A 23,971-nucleotide genomic window follows, 5' to 3' on the forward strand; every position below is an offset into this window, starting at 1 on the left:
CATTTTGAGTTTAACTCTTGCATACAGTGTCATATGACTTTTTAAAATATGCTAAAAGAGTAACCATAAAAGTCTACTCAGTAAAGAATATTCAAAATGTCCTCTCTTCCCATACCAACCAAATTCACTACCACGGGCAGCTAACAATGTCTGCTACGGAAACGGAAGGGATATGGTAACCCAAGAGGCCAGAGCTGGAATAGTAAGTGCCCAGTTGATTACTCAACGAGGGGTAACAATAGTTCAAGGATTTTAAGCCAAAGCTGGTACAAGGCAGGCTAGCTCCTGCTGACTACTCAATAAAAGCCACTCAGCTGGAGTATGAGTCAACTCCCAGGATCTCTAATGGTAAAAGGTGTCCTTCTCTTCCTGCTCTACCTACCCAAGCTCAAAAGAAAGAGAAACATGTCAAGGTTCATGTCCTTTCCATCTCCTTTCCCTGCACATCAAATCTTAAATATATTTTCAATAGTAAAGTACAATTAAATATATTTAACAGAGAAAAGAGTAAAGAAATACTAAGAAAGCAAAAGAAGATGAAATTCATCTATTTTTTTAAGACTTTATTTTATTTTTTTAAGTAATCTCTAAACCCAAATGGGGCTCAAACTCACAACCCCAAGATCAAGAGTCACATGCTCCACTGACTGAGCCAGCCAGGCATCCCAACAAATTCATTTAACTTTTTTATGTTCAATCTTCTCTTTATAAAATCTTGCCACATGTTATGCAAATTTGGCAGCAAGAGACTGTTTAGGACATATCAAAAGTCTGAGGATTAAATGTGGACTCACTGGGTAACCAGTGACCAATGAGTCCACAAACTCTTCCTTTACTTCTAAATTTAAGCTGAGGTAAAGCTCAGTTTCCCCATCTCTGAAAGAGAAATGATGATAACATATAAGTCTGACCTATCTCTGGAGAATGAATGAGATCATGTCTACAAAAGGAGCTCCTGGAGGAAAAAGTGTCAGATGAGTACTGAGCCTTAGAGTTGCTGATCTTGTAAGATCTAAAATTATAATAGATTTTTTCTTTGAATGAGAATCTCAGATTTAAAAATACATATTAAGTCAGACATCCAAGAGTTCACCATTGTGAATTTCTCATTCAATGATGAGCAATCCTGGACCCATTAATTTCTCTAATGTACAAATAGCATGACTTCTCACTTCCTTTCAGAACAAATTAACAAAGAAGACAAAATTAAACTAAACTTTTTTGTAAAGTCTCCCTGATGGCAAAAGGGTAGAGTACAGAGAAGAGGCATAATCATATAACCATACATCAACAGCACAGCTGTCTTCCCCACTTTCAAGGGCTGGTATTCTTTTTTTTTTTTTTTTTCTTAATGTTTATTTTTGAGAGAGAGAGAGAGAGAGACCCACAAATTGTGAGATCATGACCTGAGCCAAAGATGGATGCTAAACTTACTGAGCCACCCAGGTGCCCCTGGGGGCTGGTATTCTTCTCTAGTCTTTTGAGGGGAAGAAAAAAAAATTTCTGACTTGGGAAAAACACTTGAACATGACTGGCCAAACTGTATTTTACTAAAGAGTTAAATTATGTCAATAAACATGGGAATGAGGAGGAAGTAATTAAAAAGATTAAAAAAATCAAAATAACATGAATGGAAGAAATAAGAAACAGCAAATAGGGACCTTTAAATATGGCCTTTTGCATATTCCCCATCTTATCACTCTCTTCTACACTTTCTTTTTTTTTCTTTTCTTCACTAGAGTAAGGACATGATAGGAAGTAGCTTCTAGATCTGGGCAAGAAGGACAAACTAAAACATCACATTTCACCAAATAGATACTTATAAGTAGTTCTATATACATGGATAAGTATATACATAAATGGATATATAAATGGATTCCTATATAAATGGATATGCATATTATGCATATATGCATACAAGCATATATGCAAAATAATAGTATATATATTAATACAAAGTAATGAGAACTTTTAACACATAAGAATTTACCTTTTTTTAATGTTTACTTATTTTGAGAGGGAGAGAGAGAGACCACACATGTGCATGAACAGAAGGGCAGAGAGAGAGGGAAAGAGACAGGGAGAGGGAGGGGGAGGGAGAGGGAGAGAGAATCCCAAGCAGGCTCCGTGTTGTCAGTGCCAACCCAATGCAGGGCTCGAACTTACAAACAATGAGATCATGACCTGAGCTGAAACCATTAGTCGAATGGTTAACCAACTGAGCCATTCAGGGACCCCAGAATTTATCTGTCTTAATGGTCATCATCCCTCAAAGTACAGAAGTTATTCTAATTGACAGAGGACCTCACATCTGGTCTGAGGTGTCTTTCCCTATCTTTATGTTCTTCCTAATAAGCAACTGGGAAGGACATATGTTTATATTCATATATAATTGAATAAAAGAACTAACAAAAAATTCAATTAGATTAGATAATGGAGAAAAGAAAAAAGAGGATGCCAAAAAAAAAAAGCCAAAATTTTTAAGCCTGGAAAGTTATGAATGTTAGTATCATTGAAAGAAATGAAGACATTACAGAGCAAGTTAGTTTCAAGAAAATGAAACCCATTTTACCATGTGTTGCACATATATTTCAAAAGGAACCTTCAAATGGAATAGACTAATTGACAATCAAAGCTGGAAACATGGTAATGATAGGAAAAAAAGTCTCATCAGCATAGAAATGATATTAAAACTTTAAGAGTAGAAAACATACCTGAAGTAAATACAGAATAATAATACAGAATAATGAAGGGAAGAAAGGCATATTGGTGGCTGAACTTCAAGGAATATCCTCTGGGTTACCAAAGAAGCACCATGAATATACATACTTCCATTAGGTATACTTATCACATTACATTTTCAGAGCTACCTTTCCCAATGACTTCCTGTGGCAAAGCAGATATTCAATTAAAGGTGTGCTGAATAAAAATATGAATAGTTAGGAACCAGAGAAGACAGTGAGCAAAAAAGAGAATATAATCCATTAGAGAGGAAGTAGAATGGGGAGATTATCTTGGTCACTATTTATTAATCCAGCATAAACAAAACATCCAGAAATTAGAGCCTGTTTATATATGAATTGATCTGAAGTATACCAGATTCAGAGAAAAAGTACCTTGATACAATACTAATAGAATAGACTGAAGAGTAAAGAAAATTGAAGCTGGATGGCTCTACAACAGTACAGTTCCCCTAAAAAGAGATCAGATCTTATTCTACTCACTGAGAGCCACCAACCAAGCACTGAAGAGAACATAGTTGAAAATGAATTCAGAGGCATACTATTTTGTATAGGTAAGTAATTTTTTAGCATCTGAAAATCTCACGGTTAATGAATCAGCCACCAAAGACTGCCTAATGAGGCTAACTAAACAGTGTAAAGATTTGTGAATGGACCAATTTAAAGCAGTTTGTTGATAACATTACAGGAATGCTAAATAAATAACAATAGTAATAAAGGCATAATTAATGGTGCAAAAACCAGGGAGCTAAGGGATTTAAATCTTAAGCTTGGACAATTTCCTTTGTGAGCTTTAATGAGCCATTCTTGTTACTAATTAGTACAAACAAACAGTATTACTGAGTGGAGGTTAGTATCATGAACCTGGAGAGAAGACAAGCTAAAGTTAGCTACTAAATATGATTGACTATGAACAAATGACTCAATTTTTATTATGTACTTGATATGCAGTACTTCCTCTTTGTACTAAAAGTCAGCCACTTCCACTTTATCACAAGGATATAAAAACAGATTAAATAAATATGCATAAAATTGCTGTGAGCTTTTAAAATAATTACAACCAAGTTACCATGACACTGTCTGAAGTTTGTATTAGCATAATAAACAGGTGGTTATTCCATAAACTAAATTCAACTCAATACCTTCTCTCCAGGTATTAACAGTGATAATAAAACCATTCCCTTGTACCTGCATGGTTTTTCACTTTTTTCAAAGCACTTCCGCAAATATTAATTGAAGTAGTAGTATTATATACAATCTGACCACTCATTAAAAAGGCATGCTAGGGGTGTCTGGGTGGCTCAGTTGGTTAAGCGTTTGACTCCAGTGCAGGTCATGATCTCGCAGTTTGTGAGTTCAAGCCCCACATCGGGCTCTGTGCTGACAGCTTGGAGCCTGCAGCCTGTTTCGAATTCTGTTTCTCCCTCTGTCTCTGCCCCTCCCCTGCTCATACTCTGTCTCTCAAAAAATAAATAAATGTTAAAAAAAAAAAAAAGGCATGCTAAGTATCAGTTTATGTCACAAGAAATACTCCTATCTCCTCCCTAGTGCTAATAATAACATACTCCCTGTTATTTACATAGACTTTCACTTCTTTCAAAGCACTTTCACATTTATTAACTAGAGCAGTGGCATTACGAATGATCTTTCCATTCTTTGCTTCATCCTAAGGGCAGAACCCAAAAAAAGAAGACTAAAGATTGAGAAATAGACTAGATGGTTTTCAGGCAGTCAATTCATGATTCTTAAAGCTGGACTCGGGTTTCCCAAAAGTCAGAATCAGAGCAAACTCCCCATCTAGCACAATATGCTGATTCTCCCTTTCTTCCAGACCAAAGGTTTTAGGAAGTAATAGAATTAAGTGATTAAGATAACCTAAGTATGGGTGTAAGGGAAGAAACCAAATCTGTCTTGATCACCTCTGTAACCCCTCTGTGTCAAGCACAAGGCTCAATGTAGAGCTAATGCTCAGTAAATCATCATTTATGATGATTACCACAGTAAGAACTTTCTACCCAAGCTCCCACAGAATATCTGCTATGGAGCCATTACTTTTCTTCCACAATTACTGCTTTCAAATGTGTGCACACTAAGAAGAATCTAAGGAAGATTAGGATCACAGAGCAAAAAGCAGAGGTCCATTAAGAATCCAGGCTACAAGAGCACCTGGATGGCTCAGTTAGTTAAGCGTCTGACTCTTAATATCAGCTCAGGTAGTGGTCTCACAGTTTGTGAGATAAAGCCTCACATCAGGCTCCGCATTGACAACATGGAGCCTACTTGGGATTCTCACTCTCTGCCCCTTCCCCTGCTTGTGCTCTCTCTCAAAACAAATAAAGAAACATTAAAAAAAATAAAAAAGAATCCAGGATATAGACTCCTGGAAGGTAGATTCAGAGGGCCAAGGCAATTTCAAAGGCAAAGGGAGATATACCTAATGACCCTTAATTTACTAAGCAAGCACTTCTAAATTCCCATGCTTAAACTAAAAACTCCTTCAGCAAACTGGTGCAGTCACTCTGCAAAACAGTATGGAGTTTCCTCAAAAGCTTAAAAATAGAACTATCCTACAATCCAGCAATCACACTACTAGGTTTTACCCAAAGGATATAAAAATACTAATTCAACGGGATACACACACCCCAGTGTTTATAGCAGCATTATCTACAGTACCCAAATTATGGAAACAGCCCAAATGTCTATCAAAGTCCCTGATGAATGGATAAAAAGGATGTGGTATATATATGTGTGTGTGTGTGTGTGTGTGTGTGTGTGTGTATACACACACACACACACACACTGGAATATCACTCAGCCATAAAAAAGAATGAAATCTTGCCATTTGCAATGATGTGGATAGAGCTAGAGAGTATTGTGCTAAGCAAAATAACTGAGCCAGAGAAAAACAAATATCATATGACTTCACTCAGATGTGGTATTTAAGAAACAAAACAAATGAGCATAGGGGGGAAAAAGAGAAAGGTAACCCAAGAAATAAAATGTAGAGAACAAGAAGAGAACGGGTGATTACCAGAAGGGAGGTGGGTGGGGGGAATGGCTCAAATAGGTGATGGGGATTAAGGAGTGCACTTGTGATGAGCACCCACCCGGTGTTGGACCTAAGTGCTGAATCACTAAATTGTACACCTGAAATTAATTTACACTGTATGTTAACCAGAACTTAAATAAAAACTTTAAAAATAACAATAAAAAAATAAATATTAACTCAAAAAAGAAGTTCCAAAAGGGAAAATATTTCCTATATTGTTTATGTCCTTAAAGTCATTCATCATGTGAGTTATAAAAATAATTTCTTCTTTTTCTTTGATATGACCAAGATAACGGAAGGTACTTTGATTTATCCAGTAATTGAGTTACTGGCAATTTGGTTCTAAATTAAAATTTTTAATTGATTTCATTTTAAAAAGCACTAAGAGAAGCACCTGGGTGGCTCAATCAGTTAAGCATCCGACTTTGGCTCAAGTCGTGATCTCATGGTTCGTAAGTTCAAGCCCCATGTTAGGCTCTGTGCTGACAGCTCAGAGCCTGGAGCCTGCTTCAGATTCTGTTTCCCTCTCTCTCTGCCCCTCCCCCACTCGCACTCTGCCTCTCTCTCTCAAAAATAAATAAACATTAAAAAATTTCAGGGGCGCCTGGGTGGCTCAGTCAGTTGAACATCCGACTTCAGCTCAGGTCGTGATCTCACAGTTCATGAGTTCAAGCCCCACGTCGGGCTCACTACTGTCAGCACAGAGCCTGCTTCAGATCCTCTGTTCCCCCTCTCTCGGTCCCTACCCTGCTCACTCTCTCTCTCTCAAAAATAAATAAAACATTAAAAAAATTTTAAAGCACTAAGAAACATTAGTTTTTAAAAGTCCAATGGTAGCGTGCCTAAGTGGCTCAGTTGGTTAAGTGTCCAACTTCGGCTCAGGTCATATCTCATGGTTCATGGGTTCAAACCTTGCATCAGGCTCTGTACTGACAGCTCAGAGCCTGGAGCCTGCTTCAGATTCTGTGTCTCCCTCTCTCTCTTCCCCTCCCCCGCTTGTGCTCTGCTCTCTCTGTCTCAACAATAAATCAAATATTTAAAAAATTTAAAACAATAAAAGTACAATGATAAAATAAATATAAAAATAAAAGTACAATGGCAATACATTTCATAAGCATTTATAAAATTACACTGCTCTAATGTAGCTTTATTGTTTCCATATTTAACACATAGAACATTTTCTTAAAATAATGACAAATGTAAGTTGTTGTTTTTTTAAACCACCACAAGCTACTTACATTCCAAATTTGTTGGAGATGGTTTCTTTTAAAAAATTACTTTGTAGAGGTGTCTGGGTGGCTCAATTGGTTAAGCTTCTGACCCTTGATTTCAGCTCAGGTCATGATCTCAGGGTTTGTGAGTTCAGACCCACATAGGGCTCCATGCTGTCAGTGCTTAGGATTCTCTCTGCCTCCGTCCCCTGCCCATCCCCCCGCGTGTGTGTGCACACCGCGCACTCTCTCTCTCCCTCAAAAATAAATAAAAATAAACTTAAAACAATTACTTTGTAAAATTTGTAAACTAACCACTCATTAGGAAAAGATAGGCCCATTGGATAATTTACAAACTAGACAACCACAGATGATAAATATGAAAGCATAGAAGTTCTCAGATCATTTTGGTCTCCTTAAAATAAATGTATGTCCTTCAGCTTTAGATTATTCTCAGCTCAAAGGAAAGAAGAACTAAAGCCAAGGTCACCAAAAGCTCTTAAACCATACCAACTTTGGCATGTGGGGAATAGTATTAACGCTAGCCAAAATAATTTGCAATAAAGCATTCTTCACACGTTACCTCTCTGCACAAATACTTTACTGAAAATTTCATTTTCTATCTGGGATAATTTTATCTGAGTTTCTATAGAGAGTATTCAATTTTTTTTAACATTTATTCATTATTGAGAGACAGAGAGAGACAGAGCATGAGCATGGGAGAGGCAGAGAGAGGGAAAGACACAGACTCTGAAGCAGGCTCCAGGCTCTGAGCTGTCAGCACAAAGCCCGATGTGGGGCTTGAACTCACAAACTGCGAGATCATGACCTGAGCCGAAGTCAGATGCTTAACCAACTGAGCCACCCAGGCACCCCTATAGAGAGTATTCAGAGAAGCTATAGTGACCTAGGTGTCTTGTTCATCGCTGTATGTACACAATTTTATAGATCATCTTTCAGTAGGATTGTCAGATAAAATACAGGATAAAATACTGGATGGAACATACACTACAAAATTACTCATTGTTTATCTGAAATTCAAATTTAAGTGGGCATCCTGTACGTTTATTTGCTAAATCTAGCAACCCTATCTTTCAGTTTGTCTCTTTCAGAAAATAACAAATTCACTGCCAGGAAGAAAGAGACTTTATCTCTTGAAAGCAGAGTTATTCTTTACCTTTTATGAACTTCTTCAGAACCAAACCACCATAAGTGCTTCCTGCAGAAGCAACTGTAAGAAACAGAATACAAAGAAATATCACAAATAAAACAATTAAACATATTTTATCTAAAGAATCTTATGGAAGCCTAAAAACACTGCTTATAGATACAATACATTAAAAAGGTGACCACTAGGGGCGCCTGGGTGGCTCAGTCGGTTAAGCGGCCGACTTCAGCTCAGGTCATGATCTCGCGGTGAGTTCGAGCCCCGTGTCAGGCTCTGTGCTGACAGCTCAGAGCCTGGAGCCTGTTTCAGATTCTGTGTCTCCCTCTCTCTCTGACCCTCCCCCATTCATGCTCTGTCTCTCTCTGTCTCAAAAATAAATAAATGTTTAAAAAAAAAAAAAAAGTGACCACTATGTAATGAGTTTACTAAAAATGGAGACACCAAAAAAAAACATTATGAGGCTACAACAACTCTCTGGGGGGAGAAATGAAAACCAAATGGCAAGCCTTTTCACCCATATCCAACATCAAGGCTGCTTCTTTAGATATTACTATTCCTGAGAGAAAAGGATTATAGGAAGACTGCACACTGTAACTAGTAACCAGGATATATCATGCCAATAACCCATATTCCAGTGTAAGATTCAATTTAAAAAGCTGGCCTTTCTTTGAAACAATTTACTCTTTAGTAGAAAATATTTTTTTAAAAATTTAATATTTATTTTTGAGAGAGAGACAAAGCATGAGCGGGGCAGGGGCAGGGAGAGGGAGACACAGAATTCAAAGCAGGCTCCAGGCTCTGAGCTGTCAGCACAGAGCCTGAAGTGGGGATGGAACCCATGAATGGTGAGATCATGACCCAAGCCAAAGTTGGACACTTACCCAACTGAGCCACCTAGGCACCCCTTTAGTAGAAAATATTAGACTATTACCTAAGAATTCTCCACACTGAGTTCTAAACTATGAATATCAGAATATTTAGAGTAATAATTAAAAAAAAATTTTTAAGTAAACTCTACTCCCAATGTGGGGCTCAAATTCACAGCCCTGAGATGAAGAGTCACATGCTCTACTGAATGAGCCAGCCAGGCACCCCTAGAGCAATAATTCTTCAGAGGAAGAGGGTAAAGGAGGAAACAGGCACCTAAGAGGGGAAGAAAAGAAACCACCCAGAGACTTTTCCAAATTGAACATTACCCCTCCCCACCAGAGAGATGCGACCCACAGTTAAGAATTTAAGAATCATTGCCATAGAAATCAATGTCTCTATCCCTCAAGAAATGTGTATTCTTCAAGCAGGGTGAAAAAGTTGAGAATAACAACTACAGTGAGAGGCAACACCATTCTCTAGATGTGTGCTATCCAAATATAGTAGCCACTAGATACATGTGGCTACTTAAATTTAAATTTAGCTAAATTAAATTAAAAATAAGATTCCTCAGTCACACTAGCCATATTTCAAGTGGTCATTAGCATCATTAGTGTGGCTAATGGCTACTGTACTGAACAGCACAGATATATAATATTTTCATCATCATAAAAAGTTCTATTGAAATGTTATTACAGCAGTGCTTTAGATTTCCAGATTTTGAATGATTCTGGACAAATGATATTTCAAAAGGCCTGGGCCCAAGTAGCATAGAACATTCAATAAAAGACAATCATTTCTTTTTTCTTCTTAACATTCCTCACAAGCATACACTGGTTCTAGCTTAAGGAGAGTTGGTCACTGGGGAGAGGGATGGCAGGTGTCAGCAGGCCTACACCAGCTAAGCAAGGAGCTGAACATTAATAAGAAAAAAATACAACCTATATATCTCACAGTGTTTCCATGATGTTTCTCAATTGCATATGCCATACTGTCTCCTCAAACATCTTTTAGTTTTAACAAGTACCATATCAACAATTGTTGAAAATGGGTCACTTTTGGTGAATGTACTCAGAGAGCAATTATCTTGCCTGCTCCACACCCCATCCTGCCCCCAACTTTTAGCTGTACTTCTAATGTCTCTGTACTAAAATAAAAGAGTACTAGGGGCATCTGGGGGCTCAGTTGGTTAAACATTAAGCATCCAACTTCGCCTCACGTCATGTGGCAGTTCAAGCCCCATATCAGGCTCTGTGCTGACAGCTCAGAGCCTAGAGCCTGCATCAGATTCTGTGTCTCCCTCTCTCTCTGTCCCTTCCTTGCTCACACTCTGTCTCTCTCACCTTCAAAAATAAACATTAAAAATATATTTTAAAAAAGAGTGTTATCCTTCAAATGCAAAGATAACAGTAGAGACTTAATTGTAAACCACATATTTTTAGAGCAACACCATTCCTAAAATTCCCTCTATAGAACAAAAGATGATATTAAAAAAAGAAGTTGTTGAGATCAAATATATTTGAAGAATGCTGTATACTATAGCCCATTTTTTAAATTAATTTTATTTTTTTTTAATTTACATCCAAATTAGTTAGCATATAGTGCAGCAATGATTTCAGGAGTAGGTTCCTTAATGCCCCTTACCCATTTAGCCCATCCCTCTTCCCACACCCCCTCCAGTAACCCTCTGTTCCCCATTTATGAGTCTCTTATGCTTTGTCCCCCTCCCTGTTTTTATATTATTTTTGTTTCTCTTCCCTTATGTTCATCTGTTCTGTGTCTTAAAGTCCTCATATGAGTGAAGTCATATATTTGTCTTTCTCTAATTTCACTTAGCATAATACCCTCCAGTTCCATCCATGTAGTTGCAAATGGCAAGATTTCATTCTTTTTGATTGCTCAGTAATACTCCATTGTATATATATGCCACATCTTCTTTATCCATTCATCCATCGATGGACATTGGGCTCTTTCCATACTTTGGCTATTGTTGACAGCGCTGCTATAAACATTGAGGTGCATGTGTCCCTTCGAAACAGCACACCTGTATCCCTTGGATAAATACCTAGTAGTGCAATTGCTGAGCTGTAGGGTAGTTCTATTTTTAATTTTTTGAGGAACCTCCATGCTGTTCTCCAGAGTGGCTAAACCAGCTTGCATTCCCATACTATACCCCTTTTAAAAAAATTTTTTTTAAGTTTATTTATTTATTTTGAGAGAGAGAGAGCAGGGGAGGGATAGAGAGAAAGAATCCCAAGCAGCTGTCAGCACGGAGCCTGATGCAGGGCTGAACCCCCAAACAACGAGATCACGACCAGAACCAAAACCAAAAGCCGGACGTCTAACCGACTGGGCTACCCAGACACCCCTACCATAGGCTGTTTTAAAAAATGTATGTATTTATTTTTGAGAGCGAGGGCATGTATGCAAGCAGGGGAGGGGCAGAGAGAGAGGGGAACAGAGGATCCAAAGTGGAGTCCATACTGACAGCAGAGAGCCAGATGCGGGTGAACTGAGAGATCATGACCTGAGTCAAAGTTGAACACTTAACCAACTTGAGCCACCCAGGTACTCCTATAGCCCATTTTTAAAGATTCAGTCTACACTGTCATATCAAAGGTTCTAAGAAAATACAAAGTAATGAAACTCATTTGATTTTAACCAGCATTCCACAAATTTAGAGGACTATGTAACTCCTTCCTCCTAACTCATATAAACATCTTGTAGCATGCATTTAAAAAAAAAAAACCTGCAATAAATATGTTAAAGACTTCAATTACTAATGGAAAAAGTATATAGTGATCTCTCAGTTTCTCATAGAGAGATCATTCAAGTAATAAAACTTGCTGCTGTGTTGTGAGTTCAATTTTGTACTCTAAAAGAGATTTAGAAGAACTAAGCCCCAGTACTTGTGAATACGACTTTATGTGGAAATAGGGTCTTCACAAATATAATCAAGTTAAGATGAGGTCATAATGGTTAGGGTGGACCTAAATCCAATTGGTGTCCTTAGAAGAAGGCTATGTGAAGACAGAGACACAGATAAACACAGGGTAGAATATCCCATGAAGGTAGAGGCAGAGATTGGAATGATACTCCTGCAAGCCAACACCAAGGGCTTGCTGGCAACTACCAGAAGCTAAGAGAGAGGCATATAATAGATTCTACCCTCAGAGTCTCCAGAAGGAACCAATTCTACTTTGACCTTGATTTTGGACTTCTGGCTTCCATACATGGGAGTGAATAAATTTATTTTATGTTTGTGCTACTTTGTTACAGCAGCCTTAGATAACTAATACATGGTTTTTCATCATCGGAGATTTCAGACCAAACACACCACTTCACACTTTAAGGTAAAGATGACAAATTGAACATACCCATTATTTTTACTACCTCCTGAAACTGCAATGAAACAATAGAAACAATAGAAAACAAAGTATTTTTAAAAGGAATAAACCCACAAGGACAGGAAAAAGACAGATATGATTATAATAAAATTCTAGAAACTGAAAAGCAGAAGGACTAGTGAGAAAGGATTTAGGAGACCTGAGAAATTGAATTATAAGCCAGAATAGGCAAAGGCCAAGAAATAACCAAAGTGATACAACAAAATCCCTGAAGATTCAGGAATGCAGAATCGGGAACTCCTGGAAGTAGGGGCAGGGTGGGAGCTAACATAAGGAGAATCAATTGAAAAAATGAATTTAAGAATAAGTCAGGTCTTTAGATTCCCTCCTCCATTCTGCATTCTAGGGACTGACCCTTTCTAACCTTGGTGGGGGTGGAGGAAGGGTTATTCTTTGAAAAGGAAGAAGCATGGGTTTTTCAGCTGAGGACCGAAGTTGTATTAAAAATAAATGGCCTGAATGAACATAAAGACTGAACGCTGAGATCTCTCTCTTATCTCTCCATCCCAGAACACTCACAATCTGACTTTTTATCTACCTAGTGAGAGGCTATGAACATATACATGGAAAAATCTAGCAGAATGCATATTGAACATTAATAATTATCTTAAGGGACAAAATGACTGGAAAGTCTCACCTTACACAATATATGTATCTGTAATATTGGAATGTTTCACGATAAGCCTATATTACCCTTCCTTCTACCAAAAAATTTATGAAAATCATTACATAAAGATCAGAGATAATAAACACAATAAAGAGAAAATAAATGCTCCCTATACTTCGCATGGGCTGAAGAAGTCCATTAGGCTCAAAATACCTATGGAATTAGGTTTCTTTCCAAAAGCTAATGTGGCTCAAGTCCTCTGCTTTGAGCGATATCAACCCCGCTACCCTGGCCAGCTTATTGGATTGCCTCTGTCTCCAAATGCATGAACTAACACAACCATACACAGACCAACATCACCCTAGCCATGCAGCTATCCAAAACGTTCTTACAAATGATGGGAATTCTGTCCAGAGTGGAGTTCATGCACAGTAACAGCAAACCAACCTATCATATCTTCCTCAAGGATGTTTACTGCTAGGTACTCAAAGAGAAAACAGGGCATTTCAGTTCAGTGAGAAAATGTCTTGTGTAGAACCTAAAGTACTATTCAGTCTCAGCTGGGACTGAGGATGACTTTCATTCCAAAGTATCCTTCAATAAACCTACAGACAGACACACACTCTCTCTTCTCTCTCTCATATACACCTACACAACTAAACAAAAAAGTGATCACTTCAAAAGTTCAAGAAAATTAATTGTTCCAGGGTCACTCAATGCATCGTCTTTCCCTCAGGACTGTAGGCAAAGAAAAAGAAACAAAAAAAAAAAAAAAGAATAAAAGCCAATAGAAGAGGTTTACTTTCAAACTAACTGCAAGTTAAGATTATCAAAGCATGCACCATTCATCATTTGATTTCTTTTCCCTTTTTTTTTTTTTTTGGCCCTTTTCCAACTATCAAAGACTGGACATGAAAAAGGAGATAAAATTCAATGTAATATAATTTTTTTGTGAGAGAATGATAAAACCAAGAGCAAGAATGAGATTGCTTTTGAGAATTCTTAAACCAGTAAAATAATCCTCTTGACCAATCCTGGTGTCTGAGTGATCCCCAGAGCCCTGCAAATGGACCAGATTTCCAGAGCCTTGATAACAAAGGGTAACACCCCAAAATATGGACTCATTTTACACTCCACCTTCATTGGCCAAGCAGCTGCTAAGAACAAAGGCATATCCTGATACCTGGCAAACAAATGCACTATTGCCTCATGAATCGATTGCTTCTCTGGAGTGCCCACAAGTGTATTTGGAGAGAGACTTCGAGAGCAAGTTGAGGAGCGGCTGTCCTTCTATGAGACAGGAGAGATTCCACGAAAGAATCTGGATGTTATGAATGAGGTGATGGTTCAGGCAAAGGAAGCGGCTACTGAGATGCCTAGGAAGCTGGAGAAGCAGAAGAAATGCATGAAGGAGAAGAAACAGCTGGCCGTCTCTGCCCTCATGTCTTCAGAAAACAGCAGTAGTACCCCAGAGGAGTGTGAAGAGACAAATGAGAGACCCACAAAGAAGAAAAAGCAAAAGCCCAGGAGACCCTCGGAAGACCATCTGCCTCTGTCTCCAAATGCAAGAAAAAGAAATCTTTTTTCCAAGGAGGAGCTGGTTAGTAGCGATCTTGAAGAGACAGCTGGCAGTGGAAGTCTTCCCAAGAGGAAGAAATCTTTCCTCAAAGAGGAACCAGTTAGTGATGTTAAAGAGGAAGGAAATAAGACCATCCCCAAGAAAAAGAAGAAATTCTCTTCCAAGGAGAAGCCACTCAGCAGTGGACCCAAAGAGGCTGCTGGCAGCAAGAGCAGTAGCTCCAAGAAAAAGAAAAAGCTGTAGAAGTTATCCCAGGAAGATTAGAATGGATATTTACCTGGTTAGGCATAACCCACATGACATTTCCCAACGCATCCCTTATATCCCCCCAAAAAAAACAAATTCACAAGAATAAAAAAAAAAAATCCTGATAAGAGTCATTCTACTCACCTTTCCTGTATGACACATTTGTAAATCTATCACCAGATACTTATTACATAATTACTTAAGTTTTTTAACTATAGAATAACCTTGGAATAACATGATAAAAGATTATGACTAATTGAAATTTTTAAATAACCAGAAAAAATCATAACAGAACAGAAAATCAATTATTTCTTCCTGTACTTACTTGTTGTTACACAGTGAAGAGTATTTTCCTGGTGATTAGAATTTAATGCTTCCATGGAAATCACTAGCTGTCCTTCCAGCAATGCTCCATTTGATACTCCTGTTTCACACTTCCAGTGAATTATTAAATATTTCAAAATCTGAAAAGGGTACAATTCAAAGAAAACAAATCTTTAGAAATCATAGTAATAATAAATGTATATGATACAGCTGAATTAATGATTCTAATTTCCAAAAAATATTCTTACTTGCAAAATGTCAGATTTACACATTTAGAACAAAGTATTGTGTCTAAACAGAAGAAATAACTAGGAAAGTAACATAAGAAAGGAGGCATAAGAAATTAACACAATGCCCAACAAGACAGGAAGTGGCGACAATAAATTGCTTTATTCAAAGGGTAAGTTCATCTGGAAATAATAATTCAGAAAAATTAAGTGGGAGTTTGTTTTTCCTGTGTCTTTTTTTCTCCCCAAGTAAAAGCCAACATGAATATTATGAATAAGAGTGGCATCTGGTTATGAATCATCTTTACCTTTCATTAAATCATCATTTCTGAGGATGGGAATACTAGTTAAAGATCACTGGCTCTGGAGGCAGATGCCTGGGTTTGAATCCCTGATATGCCATGTGATTTTAGGCAAGTTACTTAACTCCTCTCTACTTCAGCTTCCTCATTTACCAAAATGAGGACAGTCTACCACTTATGGCTGCTGCTAACTGTGAACAAAATAAGAGCATAATGCTTAACACAATGCCTGGCATATACACACACACACACACACACACACACACACGTATATATACACGTAGATATATACACCCCACACAATTTGTACATATATATGTATATAAACACATATACATACATATTCTTATGTGTATATGCATATATTTTTAATGCTTCTAGACATTAGCTTTCATTTTTAATAAGTTCATCTTTGGTGAAGACTGCACACAATATTTTAAATTAAACAGTCTTCCAAGATGTCTAGATAAAACATTCACTCTTGATGAGACAAATTTAAAAGAAAATATACTGTAGTTAATTCCATTACTTATGAAAGTAGACTCACTTACACACTAAGGTACCATAGGGAAAATTACCACCCCTTTTCTTAAAGGCAAGATCTCAGTAAGAGAACTTGGGGATGAATATCCTAATTTGTACCATGGTTTATAACGATGGTTTCCAGGCATCTCTACAGTCTAACACCTTCCTTCTCACATCCTCTGTCGCTGTGCTTCCCTCTGTTACGATATTCCCGCAGTTTCTTTATCCGTGAGGGAGCAGTTGGGAAAAGAATTCCGGCCTGTGAGTCAGAAGCCCTGGGTTCTAGGCTAGGTTCTGTCGTCTGTAAAATCTAACCCTCCAACTTTCTTTGATGAGAACGAAGGAGGCGAGAGGGCCAGAACTTTCGGGTGCTGTCACGCCGACCCTGTCTGGCCTGTGGCTCTGTTCTGTCTAGAACCCCTTGCAAGACCGGCGGCTAAGAACTCGATCAGATGTCGGCAGTGAAGGCGCCTCAACGGATGAACCCACGTGGCGAGGCGGCGCCTGGTGTTCAGTCCCACCTTCCACAGCTGGAAAGTTCCCTGGCCCGAGCGGTGCCGTCAGACCGGGGGGGGGGGGGGGGGGGTGCTGCACCGCAGTCCGTCATCACCCAGCCCGGGCCGACCCCCGGAGTGCTCCCCACACGTGGCCCACCGGCCGGCCGAACACCACTCTCCCTCCCTGCCACTTCACCCCGACTGGTCTGGACTCCCGCCCCGGGCTGCCCATCCCTCCCTCCTGCGCGCCCTCTCGGCAAAGGGGGACACCCTAGGCTGGCCTCCCGACCTGAACCTAGGTGTCCGCTAACGCCGGGCAAACACTTCAGCCTCAGGAGCCCTGGGGCCGGTGCCACCCCCTCCGCGCGGGCATTCGCCCAAGGGAGCCCAAGCGCTCCCTTGTCAGCTCCTCACAGCCCCGTATGAGGCAGGCGGAATGTCCCCGAATCCTCTCAGTCCTGAACCTTCCTTCTCTACCTCGGGCCCCGCCAGACCCCTCTGCCCAAACTTCGCGGTCACCTCACAAAACCCTTCTCACACAGTGTCCTCCTCTGCTTTCTCTCCCTTCCCGGCATCACCTCGCACACGGCCACCGCCGAGCCATCCATGCCGCGCGGGGAGCGGCAGCGACGCCCACCACCTGCTGCCAGCCCGGACGTCGACCTCCGCCGGCGCCCACGCCAGGCCGCGCGGCGTTCTTCCCGCCCGCGCGTGCGCCCCGCCCACCGGCCCCCGCGCTTGCGCACTTTGCGCCGCGCCGCCCCCAGGCCGCGAGCCGCCGGGGCTTGCCAGGAGCGGTGGGGCGGTGCCGGCAGCCGCGAGGGCCCGTGGGCGGACGGGTGGGCCGGCCGCCGAGGTGGGGAGAGCCGCGGGCCGCCACTGAGGCTGGAGGTGAGCCGGAATGAGGCCAGACCGCGACTCTCCTTCCTCCCGAAGGAAACTTTCCCACGGTTCCGCCGAGGTGCAGTCCTCAGCCGGGAGAAGCTGCTGGTGCCCGGTGCGGGATCTCCAAGTTGATTCTTGACTCTCAAGCAGCCTCACCTGTGGGGGCCATCCCACATGCCCTAGGCCAACCTCTGGTTCCCAGATTTACCAAATAAAAATACAGGATGGCAGGTAAAATTGAATTTCAGGTTTAAAAAAAAATTATTTTTTTAGGCATACGTATATCTCATGCAATATTTGGGACATACATATTATAAAAAATTACTCATCTAAAATTAAAAACTGGGCGCCTTGTATTTTATCTGGCAGCCTACCCCAAACCTGTCCCCAGCTTCATCCCCAGGTGCCTGGCCAGCCCCAGACAGGACCTGGAAGGCGCCCCCGCCGCCGCCGCCGCCAGGAAATAGGCTCCTCCCCACGTTCGGCTCTACACTAAATATGCCAACTGCAGGAGCCTGGCTGGCTTTCTGGGCTCCAGCTGACAGGACAAGCTCTGGGGTTTTCATGGAGTGTTGCCAGCCGGAAGGAAGGTATTACTCCAGACTCCAGCTACTGGACTTCGGGCTGGTTCAGGGAGGGACGTGATGAGAGGGGCTTGAGCCCAAACTGATGATCTGGCAGCTAGTTCCTCAGGCAGCTGAAAGGAAACAGGTGAGAGAGATTCCTATGTGGCAAAGAGTTGCCCAAGGAGAAGGGTGGGACAGGGTGTTGGCTGCTTTCCTTCAGGGAAAATTCTTCCACTCCAGCTCCAAGAAGCTAGGATTGGACAGAACAGATGGGGGAGTTGGCAGAGTGCCCATCCAGTACACAGCCTTGGTGCTACTCCAAAGAATATGTCTGCTGAGACCTGAATCATAGCCTTGGCCAGTCCAGGGTCAGCGCTGTTGACCACCCTCCCCATCTCAGTTGCTCACAGGTGGACCTACTGGAGAGAGATGGGTTTTATTTCTGGAAAATTCATCATAAAACCATCTCAGACTTGGGGCAGTTCAGTCAGAGGAGCCTGCAACTCTTGATCTCGGGGGCATATGTTCGAACCCCAGGCTGGAAGTAGATATTACTGAAAAATAAAATCTAAAACAAAACCAAAAAAAACTATCTCAGACTTGATAAGAGAGCTGGCGTTCGGGGAATCATTGGAGTCCGCCTCTCCGCTTCACTCCCTTCTCTCTCAGGTGTTCCCTTTTAGGCAGAGGCGTTGTCGGGGGAAGGGAACTAACATTGATTGAATGCATGTTGTCTGATACCACTGGCTTTTTACACAAGTTTTTTCGCCCTCGCGAGTATCTTGCAAGATACTTATTACCTTTACCATATTTACTATCCATCAGTGGGGAACCAAGGCCCTGAGGATGGCTCTCTAAAATATTTCCTATAGAGAGTTCTGGCTCAGCAGGAAATGCCCCACCTGGAAAGTGGCATTGGAAATGAAGGGTGTAGGAACAGTTACCCATGTAGATGTACTTCAGATGAGTTGGTCATCCTGGCTTCCAGCCCTTGGCCTTGGAGTGAGCATCAGGGATAAACATGCAGGGAACACCCAACACCATCCTAGAGTTAGGGAGGCCTGACAGAGGTAGCCAGGGACACAGCCACCTGCTATACTGGAGGTAGGCAGAAGTAAGGAAAGGAGTCTTTGATATGAGGGCCTGCCAGCAAGTCTTCCATAGCATAAACCCTTGTAGTTAGGTAAGGTTTGATGCAGGCTTGACATTTGGTGGGCATCTGCTCTGGGCTAAGTGGTCTTAACTTTTTCTAATTTATCTTATGTAATAATCCTCCCAACATTGTATGGAAGGTGTTATCATTGCTTTATAAAAGATGAAGATGAGGTTCCAAGAAGAGGTTGTATGATAGTGAGTTGTAAATGGTGGGGCCAGAATCTGAAACAAACAAAATTTCTTAACACCACTTTCTACTCCCCTACAGCTACCCAGTGCATCTCCCATCTGGATGTGACTGTCTCAAAGTCTTGTAGTATGGGAACATTGACATTACTGTGAAAAAGCCAATACCACTCAAAAACAAAGGAGCCAATCAACTCAGATGGCCTCGTCTCCCACAAACTAAGGTTTGAATGAGCCACAGCTCCCAACCCTTCTCTAACCCATCAATGTGTGCTTAGGGTCTAGTAACTAACATACTATTGGACTCCACATTATTAAAATGGTTTTTACCCAGACCCCATCCTCACAGCAATAGAATGTCAGAGCCAGAACGGACTGCAGAGGTTGTCAATTATTTTCAATAGCTGAAGAAATTTGAGGCCCAAAGAAATGAAATGACCTGGCCAACATTAAGGTCACTTTTGTCAACCAGGTCAACCAAGGAGCTTTTGGATGCTGCTCTGGACATTTTTAGCCCTGGTGTTCAGGGTCTTATTATCAATGTCTTCAGGGGTCCAGTTATCCCCAGTCTTAGTGGCATATTAATTCTGCTTGCATTCCTTCCCCCACCTCAGGATTTAGATTACTGTTGCAAGTCTGCTTTGGACATTCTGTTTATTCTGAGAAGAAATACCCTGTATGGATAGAAGAGACCCCATCTAAAGAGCCCCGGACTGATTCTGACCCAAACCCAAGGGTTTAAGTGGAACCAAAACATCCGAAGGAATGCTGCCAGGTGAACGGTGACATTTTAGGAACTGTTGAGCTTTCTTTCCCTTTTGAATGTGCCCTCTCTGTGTATATCATTCCTAGACCTCTTAGGTCTACCTCATTCTCAGGCTCCCCTAGAGCATTCAAAGGCCCTGAAGAGATTGACCAAAGGAACTTAAGTGGGAAATATCCCTGAGGTACCCCTTACTAGGTTGATGCAAAACTACATCCATTTGAGAATTTTTCTTTCCCCCTGGGAAACTAGTAAAAGAGGCTGTTTCCCATACATGCATCAGGAAAGGGTTAACCGTTTCTCTCGGGTCCTGAGCCAAGTCTGTCCCCTACCAGTTCCCATAACCGGGTTTCCTGAAATGGAGCAGGTCCCAGGTGCCTCTCCACTAATCACATCCTTGGAAATGGGGCCAGGAAGCTCAGATTAGCTCATCCCTTCACCTTCTTGAGGCCTTCTCCACCTGGAGCACAGAATCTGGGGCAGCTTCTCTACTCACCTCCCTCTGCTTCCCTAGCCAGGGTCAGACAGGGATGTTCTCACGGAGGTATGTTAGGTTGTGGGGGCACTAGAGGCCACAGTGGTGCTAACTCTTGTGCCAATTCTTGGACTACAGCATTTGTCCTTCCTCATTCTAATACTTATGGGCAAAGGAAAGATTCTCCCCCAAGACAATACTAGAGTTTGTATAACTAGAGTATTTTTTCTTCACCCCTTTTCTCTATGTTTTCTTCCTCTACTTCTTAGAATGACTGACTATGATACCAGATAGCTTCCTGTTTTTCCTGGCTGACAATCCTCCTGTGTACAGAGTCTGATTCCTCATCCATCAGTAGCAGGTTCTGGGGCCAACCCAGGAGATTTCATTCCTTCCCTCTTAGTGTCTAATTTCGACTCTTCCTTGATAACCAATAAAATCTGTATCACAAAGCTTATTCTCTCTAATTGGCTTTTTAACTTTCTCTCTAGGCAGGTCTGGATTTGTCCCACTAGCTGATGTCCACTGTAAGGGAGGTATTCTTTGTGCCATAGAAGCCTTGGAAATGGAAACAGCAGTGCAATCTGGTCACACATGACCGAGTAAACCTATTGATCCAAAGGCCAAATGATCAATTTTGTTTGAAAGACAAGTAGGCTAACTGGGAAAAAAAGATTCTTCTTCTAGGAGCCCCATTCAAGAGCACACTGGCTCCACATGTTTAGTCTTGGTTCTGTCTTTGTATAACCATAGCACTCGAAGGACTTGACCAGGGATGTTGGTGTAGGGAGTCTTTAAAGCTAGTAATATGGAGCCTTGGTGGAGTTGATTCTCCACTGATCTCTGAAGTTGACTTGATTTCATCCATTCTAGCTTTAAGGCCACTACTATCTTCTGGTTCTGCAACTTCCATTCTCATCAGCTAAAAAGAAGCTATGGGATCAAAAGTCTAAAGGGTGAGGATATCTGAAATTTTTCCTATTTTACCACTCACTTTCAGTGTTATGTTTCAGTTTTCCTCAACTAAAATAGGAAAATTATCCCAGGAATATAGTTAAAATAACATCTGTGAGACAATTTGAGAGTCTTAGAATCTTTTTTTTTTCAAGATTTTTTTTTATTTTTAAGTAATTATACCCAACATGGGGTTCGAACTTACAACCCCAAGGTCGACAGTTGCATGCTCTACCTGAGCCAGCCAGGCGCCCCTAGAATCTTTAAATTAGAGGAAATCTTAGAAGTCATTTAACCTGGTATTTCCCAACCAGAGGAATAATTTTTTTTTCCGAATTCATTTCCTTTATCCCCAACCCTCCTCCTGAAAAGCCTCTCTCTTCCTTCTTCCTCAACCCCTCCTGGTATCCAAGGTAGAGAACTGATCTAGTTTGCACAATATATTTCATGTGCTTAGGGTTGTGAAACAGTGCCCTAATTCAGCTCCCTATTTCATGCAATAGTCATTCCAACAGTCCCAACAAGTTGATATCTCGCTTTTACTTGAGTAACTCATGTTGGGAAAGTTGCCACCTCAGGCAACCCATTCCAGTTTTGGACAGCAGTGGTTTGTCAGGGAGTTTTTCATTATTTGAACTGGAACTCCCCCACTGTATCTTCCACCCGTTGGTCCCAGCTCTGCCCTTTGAAACCACAGGGAAGTTGTCTAATCCCTTTATAAAGGGCAGAAGGGAATACCCAGGATTGTTATTGTTAACCTGTCACAGTAGTTCAGACCTGACCTGAATGATTGTATTACAGATGTCCTGTGCTTTGTACACTAGCTATGTTCCTAACACATTGTGTAAATCTAGTTGTGTGTGAATCAAATCATTTTAGACACACTGAGACGTTGACTGTCTAAAAGAAATCCTGTTACCTGTCCTTTCATAAACTGAAGAACTTTGTTATAATGCAAAGAACCTCCCCATTAAACTTTTCTGCAAATCTAGATTTTTCATACATCACGTTTTACTTAAGGCAAGATTTGCCTGCATACAAAACACGCAAAACAATGACAACAGCAACAGCTGACATTTCACTGAGCCCTTATCTGCACCTGACATGCATTATTTAATTTCTCACCACCACTCCTTGAAAATGGTCCCCTATTTACAGATGAGGAAACCAAGGCTTAAAGAAGTTAAATAACTTATCCAAGGTTACACAATTAGAAAGTGATGGGCCAGGATTCCAACAAGGTCTAGGACTCCAGAATCTTGTGTCTTAACCACCAGGAAGTTTCAGATGCCAATAATAATTGAAATAACTGGCTACTTAGCTGTGTACCTCAGCACAAGTAAATCAGGCTGCAATACAGAAAACTGACCTAAAATTGTTGCAGGTTAAAAGATGTTCACTAAATCGACTCATTTTTGGGTTCTGGCACCCAAAATCCACTCTTTGTAGGTTTCCTGCACAACTCACATTTTTCAGTGCAATTTGATCAAGGAGCTCCAAAGACTTCCCTTCAGCTGTTAGTATGAAGCAGATGCTGCCAAAATTTATTTCAGGCAGAAGGGTGTGATCAGACACTTTTTCACAGGATTTGTGTATTCCCAGGGGTATGTGGCATAAGCTTCTTAAAAGAAAGAAGTGGTTCATTATTGACAGGGACAATCAAAAGTATTGGCACCCTGGTTGATCCCAGTCTGCTCCCAGATGGGTTGAAATCGTTCAAATGTGTTTTTAGGTCCTGTTTTTAATGGTGTTTAGGTTTGCAAGATAAAAATAATTTGGGAGGGATGGTCCATAAATAAAGTGCTGTTTTGAATTCAAACTGGACAAAGATAAATGGATGTAATAGTCCTGTGTCTTCAAGTCAGTTCCAGTTTCTCCGATTTTAGTCAACAACAGCGAGCACTCACAACATTGCTCAGCTCAGAGCACACCCCTCAGGGCTCCTAGAATCTCAGACTTTTCTACACTAAATAAGGGAGCTCTGGGTAGTACTCTTCTGTCCTCTGCCCCCCGCCCCCACCCGCCCCAGCATCAGAATGCCCTGTTTGACATGAGACTTTATCTTGGCTCATCTGCAGACTTTTGCTTTCAAGTACATGATCATTCTTTGCAAATCTCATCCCTAGCAGATATTACACAGGCCTCCTGGTCCACAGCCATCAGGAATCAGGTCAGTCCTTGCAAGGCACCAGAACTCTCCTTGCAAGTCTACCTTTCTGACCTTTACTTTGTACACC

General features: G+C 41.0%; 1 protein-coding gene and 1 long non-coding RNA gene across 2 annotated transcripts in view; one reads left to right on the top strand and one right to left on the bottom strand.

The window, feature by feature from the left end:
- The window catches only part of CD1H11orf80 (chromosome D1 C11orf80 homolog), a 96,568-nt gene extending 79,126 nt beyond the window's left edge, over positions 1 to 17,442 (bottom strand). Inside the window, exons 1-3 of the mRNA XM_049616227.1 lie at positions 17,329 to 17,442; positions 15,201 to 15,339; positions 8,179 to 8,232 (exon numbers count right to left, since the gene is read on the bottom strand). Coding sequence (XP_049472184.1) covers positions 8,179 to 8,232; positions 15,201 to 15,339; positions 17,329 to 17,358 — 223 coding nt within the window. The 5' untranslated portion in view covers positions 17,359 to 17,442. The remainder of the gene's footprint in view (positions 1 to 8,178; positions 8,233 to 15,200; positions 15,340 to 17,328) is intronic.
- A 114-nt stretch (positions 17,443 to 17,556) lies between these two features.
- Positions 17,557 to 22,725, top strand: LOC125911974 (uncharacterized). Its single transcript, XR_007454555.1, has 4 exons — positions 17,557 to 17,866; positions 19,625 to 19,766; positions 20,157 to 20,317; positions 21,050 to 22,725. It is a non-coding gene; the product is annotated as an uncharacterized LOC125911974 (long non-coding RNA).
- The last annotated feature ends 1,246 nt before the right edge of the window (positions 22,726 to 23,971 follow it).

Source organism: Panthera uncia, chromosome D1 (genome assembly GCF_023721935.1).
Source record: "Panthera uncia isolate 11264 chromosome D1, Puncia_PCG_1.0, whole genome shotgun sequence".
Taxonomy (NCBI): domain Eukaryota; kingdom Metazoa; phylum Chordata; class Mammalia; order Carnivora; family Felidae; genus Panthera; species Panthera uncia.